This window comes from Salvelinus namaycush, chromosome 1 (genome assembly GCF_016432855.1).
Source record: "Salvelinus namaycush isolate Seneca chromosome 1, SaNama_1.0, whole genome shotgun sequence".
In the NCBI taxonomy this organism is placed as follows: Eukaryota; Metazoa; Chordata; class Actinopteri; order Salmoniformes; family Salmonidae; genus Salvelinus; species Salvelinus namaycush.
The window spans coordinates 17,813,466-17,831,969 of NC_052307.1; the positions used below are offsets into that span (position 1 = coordinate 17,813,466).

Below are 18,504 nucleotides of genomic sequence, written 5' to 3' on the forward strand. Positions count from 1 at the left end.
GGGTAAAAATGTGATCTCATGAAAGTATCTGACAAATAAATCAACATTTATTACGCATTTAGCGATGTGAAGGAACAGGCACATGTCCTGCCTTGACTTTAAAAGAGGACATTCGTTTTATAGTGAATGAGCTAGCAGATTGTGGAAGCACGACATAAAAGACAGCCGATTCCCAAATGTCACAATCCACTGAACATTATTTCCATGCGTAGACTATAACAGAGTAGACCTAATCGAGCTGTGTCAACCGGAAGATGGACTCTCATAATAATTTGAGAGAAACCATTATTGCAAAGATAGCGGTGTTAATAGTTTTTCAGTAAACGAGTGAGTCAGCATCGCCCTCTTCTGGTTTTCCAAAGCTCATTAAATGAACTCCTGTGATTCCAGAACACTCAAAAAGAAGCGCAGAGACTCGCACTAAAGTCAGACGCGCGCCGCTTTTGGAGAGTCAAGTCTGGTCAAGTCTGCACTCACCAGTGACCCTCCTGCGTAGGCTAGTAGCTGTAGTTTCCATAAACCTCCAGAGAAATGTCATTGTGAAAAGTTATTTGACATCAATATCGTTGCCGAATAATTTTCTTTGCTTCTCGTTTCAAGTCAGGGAGCTCCGAACTGGATCAGCAGAGCTCTTGATGCGGAGATGCCACAGTTCATTCGATATGTACAGTTTATACCTGAAATAATTTCTTAAAGGGATTTGAATTCCTTTACCAAGAGGATTTTGACATTTTATTTTTTGTGTTTTGAAATTGGTGGATTATTGAGACGTGGAAATTGTAAAACCGAGTTCCGTAATAACTGGAGTTTTTTCAGAGGATATTCAAATTCTCACACTTAGTTACGCCGGAATAAAATATTTGGAAAGGGATTTACAACACGTTTACAAGAGGAAGATAATTAAATCGGATCCCCGCTTTTACAGATTCTTGACTCTGAATCTAATAAGGCTTTTAATTCGTCATGATGTGGATTTATTTCTACTTCGTTCTTTTTCTATTAGGTGAGACATTCATATTTTTATGTTTCTTAAGTTTACAATTAGATAAAACCATTCATTCCATAACATTACATGCGTGGGGATAGTTTAGTAATTGTTCTGAACATAATACATTCAGTAGGCTCTTTCATTTGATGCTGTTTCGACTATAGCCTACTCATTATGAAATCAATCTTACATTTTAGTATTGTGTCATTAAATCAATTACATTGACATTATTTCCGTAATTACCCATAGAGCGCATGTTAGAGTCTATTGGGTGCAACATTTTACCTACTCCAAATTGTTTTTAGAGCAGATATGTATTGTCTCTTGGCATCTCATTCTCATCTGCTTATTTGATTAAGATTGAGAGAGTCAAAAAACCCACATAAAATTAATGAATGGCCTAAACATGATGATGATGAGGATGATGAGGATGATCAGTCTTTGTGGTAGAAGATGTTCAATTTATCTGTTAGGATAATGGTTATTTGCATAATTTAGTTTTACTGCACACTCCCTCTACTTTATTGCAAAGTCTCTAGCAATATCCCCCCTCAGCAGTTTGCAGGTTTAGAACGACCTGAGGTTTCGCTCAAATCACTCTTTCCATCTATATTGGAGTTGGTGTTTGTCTACTCCATTCAAGAGATAAGCCTTTATTTTGCCTTCAATATTTTGGTTTTATTGATTTGACTGTCATGTACAATAACAATATGGTACGACGTTAATATTCCCAAGGTAAGTGCATTGAGATCAATGACCATGAAGCATAACAGATAATAGACTGAAGAATATCTCATAGCTAGGGGATGTGCCAAATGTGTGTGTGCTATGAACATTACCTATATTGACTTGTTAAACAAGTCTAACATATTTGAATCTGTTCCTGGCAGTGGAGGCTGCTGAAAGGAGGACGGCTCATAAAAATGGCTGAAACGGAGCGAATGGAATGGCATCAAACACATGGAAACCATGTGTTTGATATATTGGATATTATTCCACTTATTCACACTCCAGCCATTACCACAACCCCCCCCCCCCCCCCCCCCCCCCCCCCCCCCAATTAAGGTGCCACCAACCTGTGGTTCCTGGGTGTAGTTGTCGATCTTGCACCTGTTTCATCCCATTCAGCAGAACCGGTTGCGATGACGTCATGGTCAGGTTGTATACTGATTGTAGAATTTTTTTTTTTTAAATAAATATCTTTAGCAACTGGACAAAACTTCTTTAACTGGTTCTAATCTGGTTATCTGACCAGATAACAACCAAAATATTATGTATTTCCTCTGGTAATCTGACGTTTCTACCAGAAAATGATGACATCCCATGCCAAATTCTGTCTGCTGAGATTGTCCTTTCCTCTCTTGAGAGAAGAGAAATATTACATCATTAAGAGGGTTGAGGACCAATATATGGTGCCCAGTGTACAACATTTGGCATGGGATGTCATCATTCTGGTTGTAAATTGGTTGTAGCTACATCAAATAACTAGATTATAACCAGTTAAAGATGTCTCTTTCATGACAACATTGAGACATTAAATAAATTGTCATAAGTGGTCAGAAAACCATGGCGACCGTGACGTCACAACAACCATCAGAATGGATTCATTGCAACCGGTTTTGCCCATTGGATGATTACACCATTAATTCATTGCATTTCCTTAGATGTGAACGTTTTCTCTGCATGTTTCATATAAACAAAATGTTGTATGATCAGAAACAACCCTGACACCAGTGTTTTCTAAACCTCTCTTTGAGTACCCCACAGCTATTCCACTTATTTAATGTACTCCAGTGCTAGCACTCAATTTGTCAACTTATCACCAAGCCCTTCATCTGTTGAATCAGGTGTGCTAATTCTGTAATATATCAAACACATGGAACAGCTGGGGGTACTCAAGGAGAGGTTTTGGAAACACTACCTTACACCAAATGAAATGTTTATACAGCACCAGTGGTATCTACAGCAAATCCATCAAATATGTCCATGCATGTGTAACTCTATTCAGTTAGACCAATGAGAGAGCCTCCTTTCTCTCCCTCAGACGGAGTTGCGTACTCCTCGGGCGGTTCCTATTCGGCCCTGGCTGGGACGGGTGCCCATGGCTGGGTGGATTGCGTGAGGGCCAGTGACATGTGCAACCAGAACCCCCAGTGCAGCTCCCGCTACCGGGTGATGCGGCAGTGCCTGGTGGGCAGAGAGAGGGACACCATGCTGGCCAACAGGGAGTGCCAGGCTGCCCTGGAGGTGCTGCTGGTCAGCCCGCTGTATGACTGTCGCTGTAAAAGGGGCATGAAGAAAGAGCTGCAGTGTCTGCAGAGCTACTGGAGCATCCACATGGGCCTGACCGAAGGTGAGACTGAAATCAATGAATTCCTGTTTGTGTCTGGTGCAACGTACTCAGCTAGAGAGATACTTACAAATTGAGAACTGCTGTTATGTGCAAAGATGACTCTGCTGTTATGAATTGTACCTATATCACATTGATAAAAATCAGACACATCATCAGATAGTGATCATGTAGGTCTCTGTACAAAATGCAGAACATATGGAAAGGAACGTCTCATGCATTCTATGCTGTATCTGCTACAGGATATAGTGATACCCTAAACCCCCTGATGAAAAATATATGCTTTCCATTCTCTGTGTAATAATGGAGCAATAATGAAATTACAGCAGCGAGACCTGTTATGAGAGCACTATTGGTTTTCACCACAAGAGTTCCATATTATCATATTATTAGGTTAGAAACCCACCGTTCAATGACCTGGAGCCGGCCACTTGCACTGTACAGTGTAGGAGGTAATGTTTCACTTAAACCTTAACCCTTCAAAAGGCTACTTTACATTGTCATAAACGTGGTATAATGAATATCTTAAAACATCCCTGCAGCTGATGTCGAATCAGGTCATAAGATCTAATATAGTCAAAACTTTTGACATTTCATATGCTATTGGGCGGCAGGTAGCCTAGTGGTTAGAGCATTGGACTTGTAACCGAAAGGCTGCAAGATTAAATCCCAGAGCTGACAAGGTAAAAACCTGTCGTTCTGCCCCTGAACAAGGCAGTTAACCCACTGTTCCTAGGCCGTCATTGAAAATAAGAATTTGTTCTTAATAACTGACTTGCTTAGTTAAATAAAGGTCAAATAAAAATGTCAACTGCAGTTGAAGATGTCAGTCTCTAAGCCTATGCTCTATGATAGAAGGTTTAAGTGGAATGTTAGAACACTGAAGCAGACCTTCTTGAACAGAGTTAACATTTTATGATACAGTATGCTACAGTAAGTTGTTTGGACAAATACAGACCTCCCGTGTGTCCTTCACTGAGGATACTTAACCGAAGAATGCAACTGTCCCATTTAGGCACTGTCCAGGGAGATAAAATGGGCCTTAATGGATGCCAGAGTTCTTACAGTGCAGCTTTAATCTAATCACGATCCATTGTGCAGTCAACCAGGCTTTTGTTCACTGGAAAAAATCTGTGTATAACATTGTTTTTTTGGAAACAAACACAAGGGCTGATTCCCCACAGACCCTCAAAACGCTGCAACCCACTTAAAAAATTGTTGTGGACAAAAACCAGAAGAAGTTGGGATATTGTAGGAAGAGCACCAGCTTTGAAAGGTTTTCTCGGCAGATAGGGGGATGTCTACGGGCTATGTAGATAAATCTTAAGAGCCCGCCTGTGTTGCTGTTGACTAAAGTGGCAAGGCATTAAGGGACTTTGGGGCAGATTTATTAAAGGCCCATTGCAACCCATTTTTTTCAATATCAAATAATTTCTGGGTAACAATTATGTACCTTACTGTAATAATTTCCCATTAAAATGGTATACAGTGCATTCGGAAAGTATTTGTAACGGGCTTCCTCCTTCTCTTCATCCGAAGAGGAGTAGCAAGGATTGGACCAAAGTGCAGCGGGGTGTGAATTCATAATGATTTATTAAACAAAACGACGAAACACGAAATAACACTTAGAAATACAAAATAACAAAACGAACTAAACAGACCTAAACTACGAACTTACATGAAACGAAGAACACACGAACAGGAACAGACAAACCGAAAACAGTCCCGTGTGGTAACATCTACTGACACGGAAGACAATCACCCACAAACAAACAGTGAGAACAACCTACCTTAATATGACTCTCAATCAGAGGAAACGTCAAACACCTGCCTCTAATTGAGAGCCATACCAGGCAACCCAAAACCAACATAGAAACAGAAAACATAGACTGCCCACCCAAAACTCACGCCCTGACCAATAAACACATACCAAACAACAGAAAACAGGTCAGGAACGTGACAGTATTCAGTCCCTTTCCCTTTTTCCACATTTTGTTACGTTACAGCCGTATTCTGAAATGGATTAAATCAAACATTTTCCTCAACCATCTAAACACAATACCCCATAATGACAAAGTGAAAACAGGTTTTTAATTTTTTTTGCAAATGTATTACAAATAAAAAACAGAAATAGCTTATTTACATAGGTATTCAGACCCTTTGCTATGAGACTCAAAATTGAGCTCAGGTTCATCCTATTTCCATTGATCATCCTTGAGCTGTTTCTACAACTTGATTAGAGTACACCTGTGGTAAATTCAATTGAGGGTTCACCTTCCAACAGAACAACGACCCTAAGCTTACAGCCAAGACAATACAGGCGTGGCTTTGGGACAAGTCTCTGAATGTCCTCGAGTGGCTCAGCCAAAGCTCGGACTTGAATCCGATCAAAAAATCTCTGGAGAGACTTGAAAGTAGCTGTGCAGCGAGGCTCCCTATCCAACCGGACAGAGGATCTTGAGAGGATCTGCAGAGAAGAATGGGAGAAACTCCCCAAATACAGGTGTGCCAAGCTTGTAGCGTCATACCCAAGAAGACTCGAGGCTGTAATCTCTGCCAAAGGTGCTTCAACAAAGTACTGAGTAAAGTGTGAATACTTAAGTAAATGTGATATTTCATTTATTTTTTTGATACATTTGCAAAAATGTCAACCTGTTTTTGCTTTATCATTATGGGGTACTGTGTGTAGATGAGGATAAAAATGTGCCTGTAACTTAACAAAATGTGGAAAAATTCAAAGGGTCTGTCTACTTTCCGAATGCACTGTATATATTTTTTCATTGCTTTTTAGCAAAAATAATTTCTAAAATGTATTTTGCTAGGAGTGGTCTGAATGAGGCACCTAATTGGAGAGGCCTAATGTAATGAAGGATATGTAACCTTAACTAGCTGTTATTGGCAGAGGTTTGGAACTCTTTGTTATTGGTCAAAACTGAATTTTGAATGCATGGCCCTTTTAAAGGTTTGTATGTGCTTAATTGCAACAATTGCAGTTCCAGGCATTTTGCATAATGTATTGTAGGCAGGTTTAAGAGTTGAGCACAAAACATGGGTGGAGTATAGTGAAAGAGACAGGAGCAACAGGTATAAATGTCATGCAAGTGTAGAATTTAAATATGACAAAACAAAAGCCAAGGTAAAAATGTCACGTCGTCTGTAAGTAGCCTACATGTCCTTATATGATATTCATCTTCTATTTTGAGATGTGAATTTTCAATAATGAAATGTTCTGAGTGTAATGTAGGGATAAGGACTTACACTCCTAGTGCAAGGATAATCGCACATCCAACCCAGTAGCAGCCTTCACATTGCTAATGAATTTGCTCTTATTTTTGTAATGTGCACTTTGCAATAAGCCGGCCAATTTGCTGTTTTCCAATGTAATTTGGTGAGTGCTTAGACTGTTTCGCTGTGCATGGGATAGTTTAGGTGGCACACTCAAGGGTGGTGCCGCTGTGAAAAGGACAAGCTTTTGTTGGGCTACTCACGCTCCGTCTTTGGCAGTCGTAAATGTGACCCGTTAATTGAAGTTTTAAAATAAATGCCAGCTGAATTCAAAGTGTCAATGTATCTGTCTTTGGCGGGTAATGGCTCGCCTTTTGAATAGGTCCTTCTCACTGTCGGACAACTGGGGTTAAGAGTCTGAATCTACAAAAGGCATGTGTGGGAGCATGCTCTTCAAAAACATAAAGGCAGCTGCATTTCTTTTTCGATTGGGCCTTAAACCTCTTGGGGAGAGCACCAGGGTTTGAGGCAGTTCCAACCAGTCAGTTAACAGTAAGTCCCATTCCTCACATATCACTGGTTTGTTCTTTAAATTGAAAGTGATTTGAGCAGATAGCAAAGAGAATTGAAAGCCTTTATGTGGGCGGTTTCCTTGCAGTTTAATTAGTAGAACAGACTTCTACAGCAGGGAGAATACGTGAGTGTCTCAGGCCATTGGGAGATCTTACATGAAATAACCAAAGAATCCAATTTTTTTTAAATGATTTATTCCCCTCCATTTTTATGAATGCCAGCATTCTTAAAGGTCAGGAGCCGAATCTGTCAGTATTCTATGCTAATATCGCTAGGCAGCTAATTTAGAGAGGGGGAAATAGGAACCCTATGCCAGCTTGAGTATGTTATACTGGGGACCCAAGCAGAGTTAAAAGGAGAACATATATGGGGTTACAGAGGTACACAGTATTCCTCAGTGAACCCATCATTACCATGAGCTATGGTAGCAGTCACTGGCCATTACCTTAGCCATCCACTGTCCTGTGAGGCAATGGGAGTTTGCCTCTGCATGCTGAATGTGTCCTCTATTTTTCCTCATCTGACCACGCTCACTAGGTGGGTGCTTCATCATCCGAGGAAGAGACCTGTCAATATTTTTCTGGAAAAGATCAAAAGGTTTTCAGGTCCCCCAAAACTTGTGAAAAGGATCAGTGAAATATGATGACAGTGATGGTTCTCTATGTCCTTTCAAATCCCTCTAATGATTTCCTTTACTGTAACTGAAGATCCACCAAACAGTTTTCAATATGACTAAAATGACACCCAGAGTGGCAGCTATTGTTGGGAAATTCTCCACTCTTACCCAGGCAGGAAGAGACAGCCTGTTTTGCCTTCTTAATACAGGCATGTAGGGATTTGGATTTGTCCTGCCCCGAAGGTTTTAGGATGATTGAATGTGCATTATTGAAATCGTGGGAGTGGACTAGCTATCATAGCCTGTGCAATTTTCTTCTCCACAGATAGTCCTCAACTAACGAGAAATATGGAATCAATATTCTACATTTATGCAAATAGACTAGGCCACCTTTAAACAAATAAGATGAATGACAGCTATTAAAATTGACTTTGCTTCAAGCCATAAGCTGTTTACCAAGACCGGAAAATCAATAGGACGCTTCCATCACCTCAGGAATGTACTCTTATTGATAATGAATACGTTATGGATTTGAGATTCTGTACAGTTTAAAACCCTTAGGCAGTCATCCCCGAATCCACTGAAGAGCAGAATCCCCTACAAGGGAGGCCTGATTGTCTGTGCCACTCTCGCCATGCGCAACACTGTCAGAGCAAAGGAAGTCAAACAGTCCTAATTACCACAATAAGTTGTTGCCCTCTGGCAAACAATCGTACACTAAACAGCTGGGAAGAATTTGTATTACTTGATTAATGCATAATTGATTGGGCGACTGTCAAATAGCATAGTTCTTGAAAGAGTGGCATGGCCGCCTGTTGCGAATGTGAATCTTTTAACCCCCAAGCGAGAGTACAATTACGCTGTATTTGTGCAGTTCTAATTCTGTATGGCATGTGATAACACTGTAAAACACTTTCAAAATTAATTCACTACCTTTGTTCACGCTATCATTTTATGTTTGACAATATTATTGTTAATTAAGTATTACTTCCTCTTTGACTTACATTAAGATGCACTGTTATTACTACACAACAGTAGTAGGCTTCATCACCAACAACGACGAGACAGCCTGTAGGGAGGAGGTGAGGGCACTCGGAGTGTGGGGTCAGGAAAACAACCTCACACTCAACGTCAACAAAACAAAGGAGATGATTGTGGACTTCAGGAAACAGCAGAGGGAGCACCCCCATATCCACGTCAACGGCACAGCAGTGGAGAAGGTGGAAAGTTTTAAGTTCCTCTGAGTACACATCACGGACAAAGTGAAATGGTCCACCCACACAGACAGTGTGGTGAAAAAGGTGCAACAGCGCCTCTTCAACCTCAGGAGGCTGAAGAAATTTGAGCTTGTCACCTAAAACCCTCACAAACTTTTACAGATGCAAAATTGAGAGCATCCTGTCGGGCTGTATCACTGCCTGGTACGGCAACTGTATACGCCAACAACCTCTGCACACTGCATCACCGGGGACAAACTACCTGCCCTCCTGGACACCTACAGCACCCGATGCCATAGGAAGGTCAAAAAGATCATCAAGGACAACAACCACCCGAGCCACTGCCTGTTCACCCCGCTACCATCCAGAAGGCTAGGTCAGTACAGGTGCATCAAAGCTGGGACCGAGAGACTGACAAACAGCTTTTATCTCAAGGCCATCAGACTGTTAAACAGCCGTCACTAACACAGAGAGGCTGCTGCCTACATACAGACTTGAAATCATTGGCCACTTTAACAAATGGATCACTAGTCATGATAATAATGGCACTTTAATAATGATGTATACATATCTTGCATTACTCATCCCTTATGTACATACCCTCTATTGCATCTTTCCTATGCCTCTCGGTCATCGCTCATCCATATATTTATATCTATATATTATTATTCCATCCCTTTACTTAGATTTGTGTTTATTAGGTAGTTGTTGTAGAATTGTTAGATTACTTGTTAGATATTATTGCACTGTCGGAACTAGAAGCACAAGCATTTTGCTACACTCACAATAACATCTGCCAACCATGTGTATGTGACCTATACAATTTGATTTGATTTGATTATTATATGTGGATGAGGCTACATGATTTTCTACTTGTATGAGAGGCAGGTACAGTTTTTTCTCAGCCACTTGGGTTAAACTGAAACGGTTTGGATCCCTCAACTTCCCCACAGTCCCCACAGACACAGAATAGAGCTTCATCATCCTTGATCCTCTATAAGCTGTCCCGGAGACTGGCCACCGCACTTTCAATGCTAGAACATTTGGCTTTGTTTGAAGATTACACTATTTTACAATGTCCAGTTAGGATGGATAAACAGACTTCATGGCAAGTCTCTGGGAAAAATAACCTTTCTCAGTAGTATCTGTAGTTCCCCTGAGATTTCCAAGCACTGGTAAAAATGGGAAATTGTTGTACGTGGGCATGCTGAGGGACAGAGTTTGTCTATGTTTGTCTGGCTGTCTTTGCTTTCTCACTACATACAGTGCCTTCGGAAAGTATTCAGACCCCTTGACTTTTCCCACATTTTGTTACATTACAGCCTTATTTTAAAATGGATGAAATAAAACATCCTCAGCAATCTACACACAATACCACATAACGAAGGGATTTTATTTTTTTATTTTTTGCAAATGTATATATATAAAAAACGAAATACCTTATTTACATAAATATTCAGACCCTTTGTCATTATGGGGTATTATGTTTAGATTTATAAGGGAAAAATATTTAATAAATTTTAGAATAAGGTATCAAAATATGGAAAAAATTAAGGGGTCTGAATACTTTCCGAATGCACTGTATAAATCAAATCAAATTGTATTTGTCACATGAGCCGAATACAACAGAATAGAAAGAGGCAGCTTCATTAAATTGTACCGCAAAACACCAGTCTCAACGTCAAAAGTGAAGAGGCGACTCCGGGCTGCTGGCCTTCTAGGCAGAGTTGCAAAAATCTCAGACTGGCCAATAAAAAGAAAAGATCAACATGGGCAAAAGACCACAGACACTGGACAAAGGAATTCTGCCTAGAAGGCCAGCATCCGTAGTTGCCTCTTCACTGTTGATGTTGAGACTGGTGTTTTGCGGGTACTATTTAATGAAGCTGCCAGTTTAGGACTTGTGAGGCATCTGTTTCTCAAACTAGACACTCTAACGTACTTGTCCTCTTGCTCAGTTGTGCACCGTGGCCTCCCACTCCTCTTTCTATTCTGGTTAGCGCCAGTTTGCGCTGTTCTGTGAAGTGAGTAGTACACAGCGTTGTACGAGATCTTCAGTTTCTTGGAAATTTCTCACATGGAATAGCCTTAATTTCTCAGAACAAGAATAGACTGACGAGTTTCAGAAGAAAGTTATTTGTTTCTAGCCATTTTGAGCCTGTAATCGAACCCACAAATGCTGATGCTCCAGATACTCAACTAGTCTAAAGAATGGCAGTTTTATTGCTTCTTTAATAAGCACAACCGTTTTCAGCTGTGCTAACATACTTGCTAAAGGGTTTTCTAATGATCAATTAGCCTTTTAAAATGATTAACTTGGATTAGCTAACACAACGTGCATTGGAACACAGGAGTGATGGTTGCTGATAATGGGCCACTGTACGCCTATGTAGATATTCCATTAAAAATCATCCAGCTACAATAGACATTTACAACATTAACAATGTCTACACTGTATTTCTGATCAATTTGATGTTATTTTAATGGACAAAAGCAAGGACATTTCTAAGTGACCCCAAACCCAATGAACGGTAGTGTATATTATACTTGAGCTTTCTTGAATAAGTTCCTCCAGTTCTTTTTGTTTTTCATCTAACTTATTCTGTGCCTCTATGGTAGAGTTTTTGTTGCTATCTATCTGTACTGTTAGTCCTTCCATTTCCTTTGTTAATATGGATTCTTTTGACCTAAATTGCTTTTGTTTAAGAAATTACTACTAAATTGTGTGGCCTTTAAAGGCAAATTTATAAGTGTCCCATACAATAAGGGGATCTGCTGTACCTATGTTAATTCTTCTGTTCTAGTTAAAAACAAGTTATCATCCAATAGGATTTGATTGAATTTCCACCATGAGCCTCCACTATGTATATCTCACTAAGTCAGGATATTTAAGCCTCCATATATCCACTAGTTCCAATATGTCCATGATATCCGAGAGGGGTTGAATGAGTCATTTGGAAGCTAGGGATGATAAGATGGCCACACTTTAGTATGAAAAGCTTGAATATAGCACGGATACTGGGGTTAACCCCCTACTATCCCGGACTGGGGTAACCTCCTACTAGCCTGGACACTGGGGTTAACCTTTTAGTAGCCCAGACATTGGGGTTAACCTTCTACTATCCATTGAGGAAGATGGCTTGTTCATAACAAAACCCTTTGATATTGCCAAACACTTTAATAACTTTTTTGTTGACAAGATTAGCTAACTTTGGCATGACATGCAAACAACAAATGCTGAGCCTTCATATTCATGCATATCGGACCAAGTAATGAAACACAAGCACTGTAGTTTTGAGTTCCGCAAAGTTGGTGTTGAAGAGGGATTTTTTTGCTATTTATATATAAGAACAAGCCACCTGTTACCGACAACCTGGATGGTAAATTGCTGAGGTTGGTAGCGGAATACATTGCGACTCCTGTTTGCCACATCTTCAATTTAAACCTAGAAGACGGTGTGTACCCTCAGGGCTGGAGGGAGGCAATGGTCATTCCGCTGTCTAGGAATAGCAAAGCAACCTTTAATGGGGGGGTCCTCACATACAGTTGAAGTCAGAAGTTTACATACACTTAGGTTGGAGTCATTAAAACTTGTTTTCAACCACTCCACACATTTCTTGTTAACAAACTATAGTTCTGGCAAGTCGGTTAGGACATCTACTTTGTGCATGACACAAGTCATTTTTCCCCAAAAATGTACAGACAGATTATTTCACTTCTAATTCACTGTATCACAATTCCAGTGGGTCAGAAGTTTACATACACTAAGTTGACTGTGCCTTTAAACAGCTTGGAAAATTCCTGAAAATTATGTCATGGCTTTAGAAGCTTCTGATAGGCTAATTGACATCATTTGAGTCAATTGGAGGTGTACCAGTGGATGTATTTTAAGGCCTACCTTCAAACTCAGTGCCTCTTTGCTTGACATCACTGGAAAATCAAAAGAACTCAGCCCAGACCTCAGAAAAAAATTGTAGACCTCCACAAGTCTGGTTCATCCTTGGGAGCAATTTCCAAACGTCTGAAGGTACCACCTTCATCTGTACAAACAATAGTACGCAAGTATAAACACCATGGGACCACGCAGCCGTCATACCGCTCAGGAAAGGGATGCATTCTGTCTCCTAGAGATGAACGTACTTTGGTGCGAAAAGTGCAAATCAACCCCAGAACAACAGCAAAGGAACTTGTGAAGATGCTGGAGGCAACAGGTACAAAATTATCTATATCCATAGTAAAACGAGTCCTATATCGCCATAACCTGAAAGGCTACTCAGCAAGGAAGAATCCACTGCTCCAAAACCGCCATAAAAAAGCTAGACTACGGTTTGCAACTGGACATGGGGACAGAGATTGTACTTTTTGGAGAAATGTCCTCTTGTCTGATGAAACTAAAATAGAACTGTTTAGCCATGATGACCATCGTTATGTTTGGAGGAAAAAGGGAGAGGCTTGCAAGCCGAAGAACACCATCCCAACCATGAAGCACGGGGGTGGCAGCATCATATTGTGGGGGTGCTTTGCTGCAGGAGGGACTGGTGCACTTCACAAAATAGATTGATGGCATCATGAGAAAGGAAAATTATGTGGATATATTGAAGCAACATCTCAAGACATAATCAGGAAGTTAAAGCTTGGTCGCAAATGGGTATTCTAAATGGACATTAACCCCAAGTATACTTCCAAAGTTGTGGCAAAATGGCTTAAGGACAACAAAGTCAAGGTATTGGAGTGGCCATCACAAAGCCCTGACCTCAATCCTATAGAAAATTTGAGGGCAGAACTGAAAAAGCGTGTGTGAGCAAGGAGGCCTACAAACCTGACTCAGTAACACAAGCTCTGTCAGGAGGAATGGGCCAAAATTCACCCAACTTATTGTGGGAAGCTTGTGGAAGGCTACCCGAAAGATTTGACCCAAGTTAAACAATTTAAAGGCAATGCTATCAAATACTAATTGAGTGTATGTAAACTGACCCACTGGGAATGTGATGAAAGAAATAAAAGCTAAAATAAATCATTCTCTCTACTATTATTCTGACATGTCACATTCTTAAAATAAAGTTGTGATCCTAACTGACCTAAGACTTGGAATTTTTACTAGGATTAAATGTCAGGAATTGTGAAAAACGGAGTTTAAACGTATTTGGCTAAGGTTTACGTAAACTTCCGACTTCAACTGTGTTCATTCCTTCTGTCCAGGTGGGTGAGGGCAGTTTGCAGTGTGAGGGCAGTTTACAGTGCAATGGCGATTGCGTTGTCATAGGAACTGTCGGGCGGTAGTCGATTTGAAGAGGGTCAAGTGTCTCGGGGAGGGATGAGGGGATGTGGTCTTTGACTAGCCTGTCGAAGCACTTCATGGTGACGGAAGTGAGTGCTACGGGTCAGTAGTCATTCAGTTCAGTTACTTTCCCATTTTTGGGCACGGGATGATAGTGGACATCTTGAAGCAGGTGGGGATAACATCATGTCAGAAATCACAACAGCTAGCTGGTCTGCACATGCTCTGAGGTTGCGGCTAGGGATGTCGTCTTGGCCGGCAACCGGGCGAGGGTTAACATGATTGAATGAAATACATACGTCCTCCGTGGAGACCATAAGCACATAGCCCTTGTTATCTTCAGGACCTTTCCTCGGCAGCTCAGTGTCGTTATGCTCAAACCTTGAAAAAAAGCGTTTTAGCTCATCCGGTAGGGCAGCGCTGATGTCCACGACGTGACTGGCTTTCTTTTTTTAATCCATGATCGTTGGAAGCCCCTGCCACATACGCATCGTGTCCAACCAGCTGAATTGCTCCTCCACTTTGTCCATATACTTTTATTTGTTGTATTTGTATTTGTTTAACCATACAATTGTCCCTGGTCTCCTTGCCGTGTTTATAAGCAGCATCTCTCTCCTTCAGTTTCCGGACAAGGCTTCCATGAATCCACTGTTTTTGATTCGGGTAAGTTTTGAAAGACACCATCGGTATCACATCATCTATACATTTTTTTTATGAATACGGTGACTAAGTCGGTGTATTCATTGATGTTATCCCCAGAGGTGCCCCGGAACATATTCCAGTCCACATGGTCAAAACAGTCTTGGAGCATGAATTCTGATTGGTCAGACCAGCATTGTACTGACCTGACCACCGAAATGTCCCCCTTGAGTCTTTGTTTATAGGCAGGGCTGAGAAAAATGGAGTCGGGAGTCGTGGTCAGATTTGCCGAAAGGAGGACCTTATACCCTTGTTGAAAAGGTGTGTAGCAGTGGTCAAGAGTGGAATTTTTATGAGTTGGACAGTCAGTATTTTATTTTAACCTTAATTTAACCATGCAAGTCACTTAAGAACACATTCTTATTTTACGATGACGGCCTACCCCAGCCAAACCCTCCCCTAACCCGGACGACGCTGTGCGCCGCCCTATGGGACTCCCGATCACAGCCAGTTGTGATACAGCTCAGGATCAAACCAGGGTCTGAAGTGACACCTCTAGCGCTGAGATGCAGTGCCTTAAACCGCTGCACCACTTGGGAGCTGCGTGTTTATAGTAATTCGGGAGCACAGACCTTTTGTTACAAGTACCCCGAAACAATTAATTCCGCCTCCAGGTGCGCAGTCTCCAGTTTGTTCAGGATCCAATGAAGATCATTGAGAGCATTTTTGGTGTCGGCTTGGGGAGGGATGTACACAGCTGTGGTGATAATCCCTGAGAACTCTTGGAATGTAAAAAAGGCGACATTTGATGACAAAGTATTCCAAGTCGGGATAGGAGAAGCTCCCAAATCAGATCGTACCACTTGGTATTGGTCATGGAGCAGACACCACCGCCTTTGTTCTTGCCAGAGAGAGCCCGCTTCCTATTCGCTCGATGAACTGTAAAACCTGCTGCTTGTATATCATCTATTTAGATGTTGGAGATAAATCATGTCTCAGAAAAACAGAGTGTGTTGCAGAATCTGATGTCCCTCTGGAAGCCCAGACACTGGAGTTAATATTCTACTAGCCCAGACACTGGGGTTAACTTTCTCCTAGCCCAGCCACTGGGGTTAACTTTTTACTAGCCCAGACACTGGGATTAACCTTTTACTAGCCCAGACACTGGGGTTAACCTTTTACTAGCCCAGACACTGGGGTTAACCTTCTACTAGCCCAGCCACTGGGGTTAACCTTCTACTAGCCCAGCCACTGGGGTTAACCTTCTGCTAGCCCAGACACTGGGGTTAACCTCCTACTAGCCCAGACACTAGGGTTAGCCTCCTACTGGCCCAGACACTGGGGTTAACCTTTTACTAGCCCAGCCACTGGGGTTAACTTTCTACTAGCCCAGACACTGGGATGAACCTTTTACTAGCCCAGACACTGGGATTAACCTCCTACTAGCTCAGACACAGGGGTTAACCTTTTACTAGCCCAGACACTGGGCTTAACCTCCTACTAGCTCAGACATAGGGGTTAACCTTTTACTAGCCCAGACACTGGGCTTAACCTCCTACTTTTGTAACACATGCCATGGCTATTTTAATGACCACAGAGATTCGGGGCATCGCATTTAATGTCTCATCTGAAGGAGGGCAGCTTATGCTGTGTAGTTTCATCAATAACTCCCTTTCCAGAGGGACAAGTGCCGTATTATGGCCCTCCAACACCACATTTAGCATATTCTATTCTTAGAAAGGATAGGAGGCTGTCTGCGCTGTTTAACGGCCGTTTATTACAAATAGTGTCGTTCCAGGTACGCCAGTATCACATCTGAGAATACTGGAAGAGATTGAGACCAGCACACTGGGTGTTCGATGGGGTTGAGATCAGGGCTCTGTGCAAGCCAGTCAAGTTCACCGATCTCGACAAAACATTTCTGTATGGACCTCGCTTTGTGCACATGGGCATTGTCATGCTGAAACAGGAAAGGGCCTTCCCAAACTGTTGCTACAAAGTTGGAAGCACAGAATTGTCTAGAACGTCATTGTATGCTGTAGCGTTAAGATTTCCCTTCACTGGAACTAAGGGGCCTAGTCTGAACCATGAAAAACAGCCCCAGACCATTATTCCTCATCCACCAAACTTTACAGTTGGCACTATGCATTGGGGCAGGTAGCGTTCTCCTGGCATCCGCCAAACCCACATTTGTCTGTCGGACTGCCAGATGGTGAAGCATGATTAATCCCTCCAGAGAACGCGTTTCCACTGCTCCAGAGTTCAACGGCGGCGAGCTTTACACCACTCCATGATTGGCATTACGCATGGTGATCTTAGGATTGTGTGCGGCTGCTCGGCCATGGAAACCCATTTCATGAAGGTCCTGATGAACAGTTCTTGTGCTTACTTTGCTTCCAGAGGTAGTTTGGACCTCGGTAGTGAGTGTTGCAACCAAGGACAAACGATTTTTACTTCAGCACTCAGCGGTCCCATTCTGTGAGATTGTCTGGCCTACCACTTCACGGCTGAGCTGTTGCTGCTCCTAGACGTTTCCACTTCACAATAACAGCACTTACAGTTTACCGGGGTAGCTCTAGCAGGGCAGAAAGATGGCATCCTACAGTATGACTGTGCCACGTTGAAAGTCACTGAGCTTTTCAGTAAGGCCATTCTACTGACAATGTTTGTTTTTGGAGATTGCATGGCTGAGTGCTCGATTTTAAACACCTGTCAGCAACGGGTGTGGCTAAAATAGCCAAATCCAGTCATTTGAATGTGTGTCCACATACTTTTGTCTGATGTCCTGGTCATGTTCCATGGTCAGGTCCAAACCCCTGTTGAGTGTAAGAAACCCAGCAGCTTTGCGTTCTTGACACACTGAAATCGGTGTACCTTAAACAACTACTACCATACCCCGTTCAAGGGCACTTAAAGCTTTTGTCTTGCCCATTCAACCTCTGAATGGCATACATACACAATCCATGTCTCAATTGTCTCAAGGCTTAAATCTCCTCCCTTCATCTACACTGATTGAAATTTATTTAACAAGTGACATCAATAAGGGTTCACTGCTTTCACAAAGATTCACCTGGTCTGTCCATGTCATGGAAAGAGCAGGTGTATCAGGTTTCAGGTAAGACCCAAGTGCAGACTGTGTAGAAGTAACAATGTTTATTGTAACAGGGGCAGGCAAACGACAGGTCAAGGCAGGCATGGGTCGGTAATCCAGAGTAGGGGCAAAGGTACAGGACGGCAGGCAGGCTCAGGGTCAGGCAGGATGGTCAGGCAGGCGGGCTCAGAGTCAGAACAGGCAGAGCTCAAAACCAAGAGGGCGAGAAAAGAGAGACTGGAAAAAGCAGGAGCTGAGACACAAAACACAGGTAGGCTTGAACAAACAAGACGAACTGGCACAGACAGAAAACAGGTATAAATACCCAGGGGATAAGTGCGGAAGATGGGCGACACCTGGAGGGGGTGAAGACAAGCACAAGGACAGGTGAAACAGATCACGTCGTGACAGTACCACCCCTCTAGGGACGCCACCTGGAATCCTACTTGGGCGCATACCTGGTTGAGCAGGGTGCCGGCGCTGGAACTCAGAGATGATGCCTGGTTCCAGGATGTACCTAACAGAGA

General features: G+C 42.1%; 1 protein-coding gene across 1 annotated transcript in view; it reads left to right on the forward strand.

The window, feature by feature from the left end:
* The first annotated feature begins 414 nt into the window (after positions 1 to 414).
* LOC120053454 (GDNF family receptor alpha-2-like) overlaps positions 415 to 18,504 on the forward strand; it is a 74,426-nt gene continuing 56,336 nt past the window's right edge. The window contains exons 1-2 of the mRNA XM_039000612.1: positions 415 to 1,003; positions 3,033 to 3,341. Of these exons, the coding sequence (XP_038856540.1) occupies positions 964 to 1,003; positions 3,033 to 3,341 (349 nt within the window). The 5' untranslated portion in view covers positions 415 to 963. The remainder of the gene's footprint in view (positions 1,004 to 3,032; positions 3,342 to 18,504) is intronic.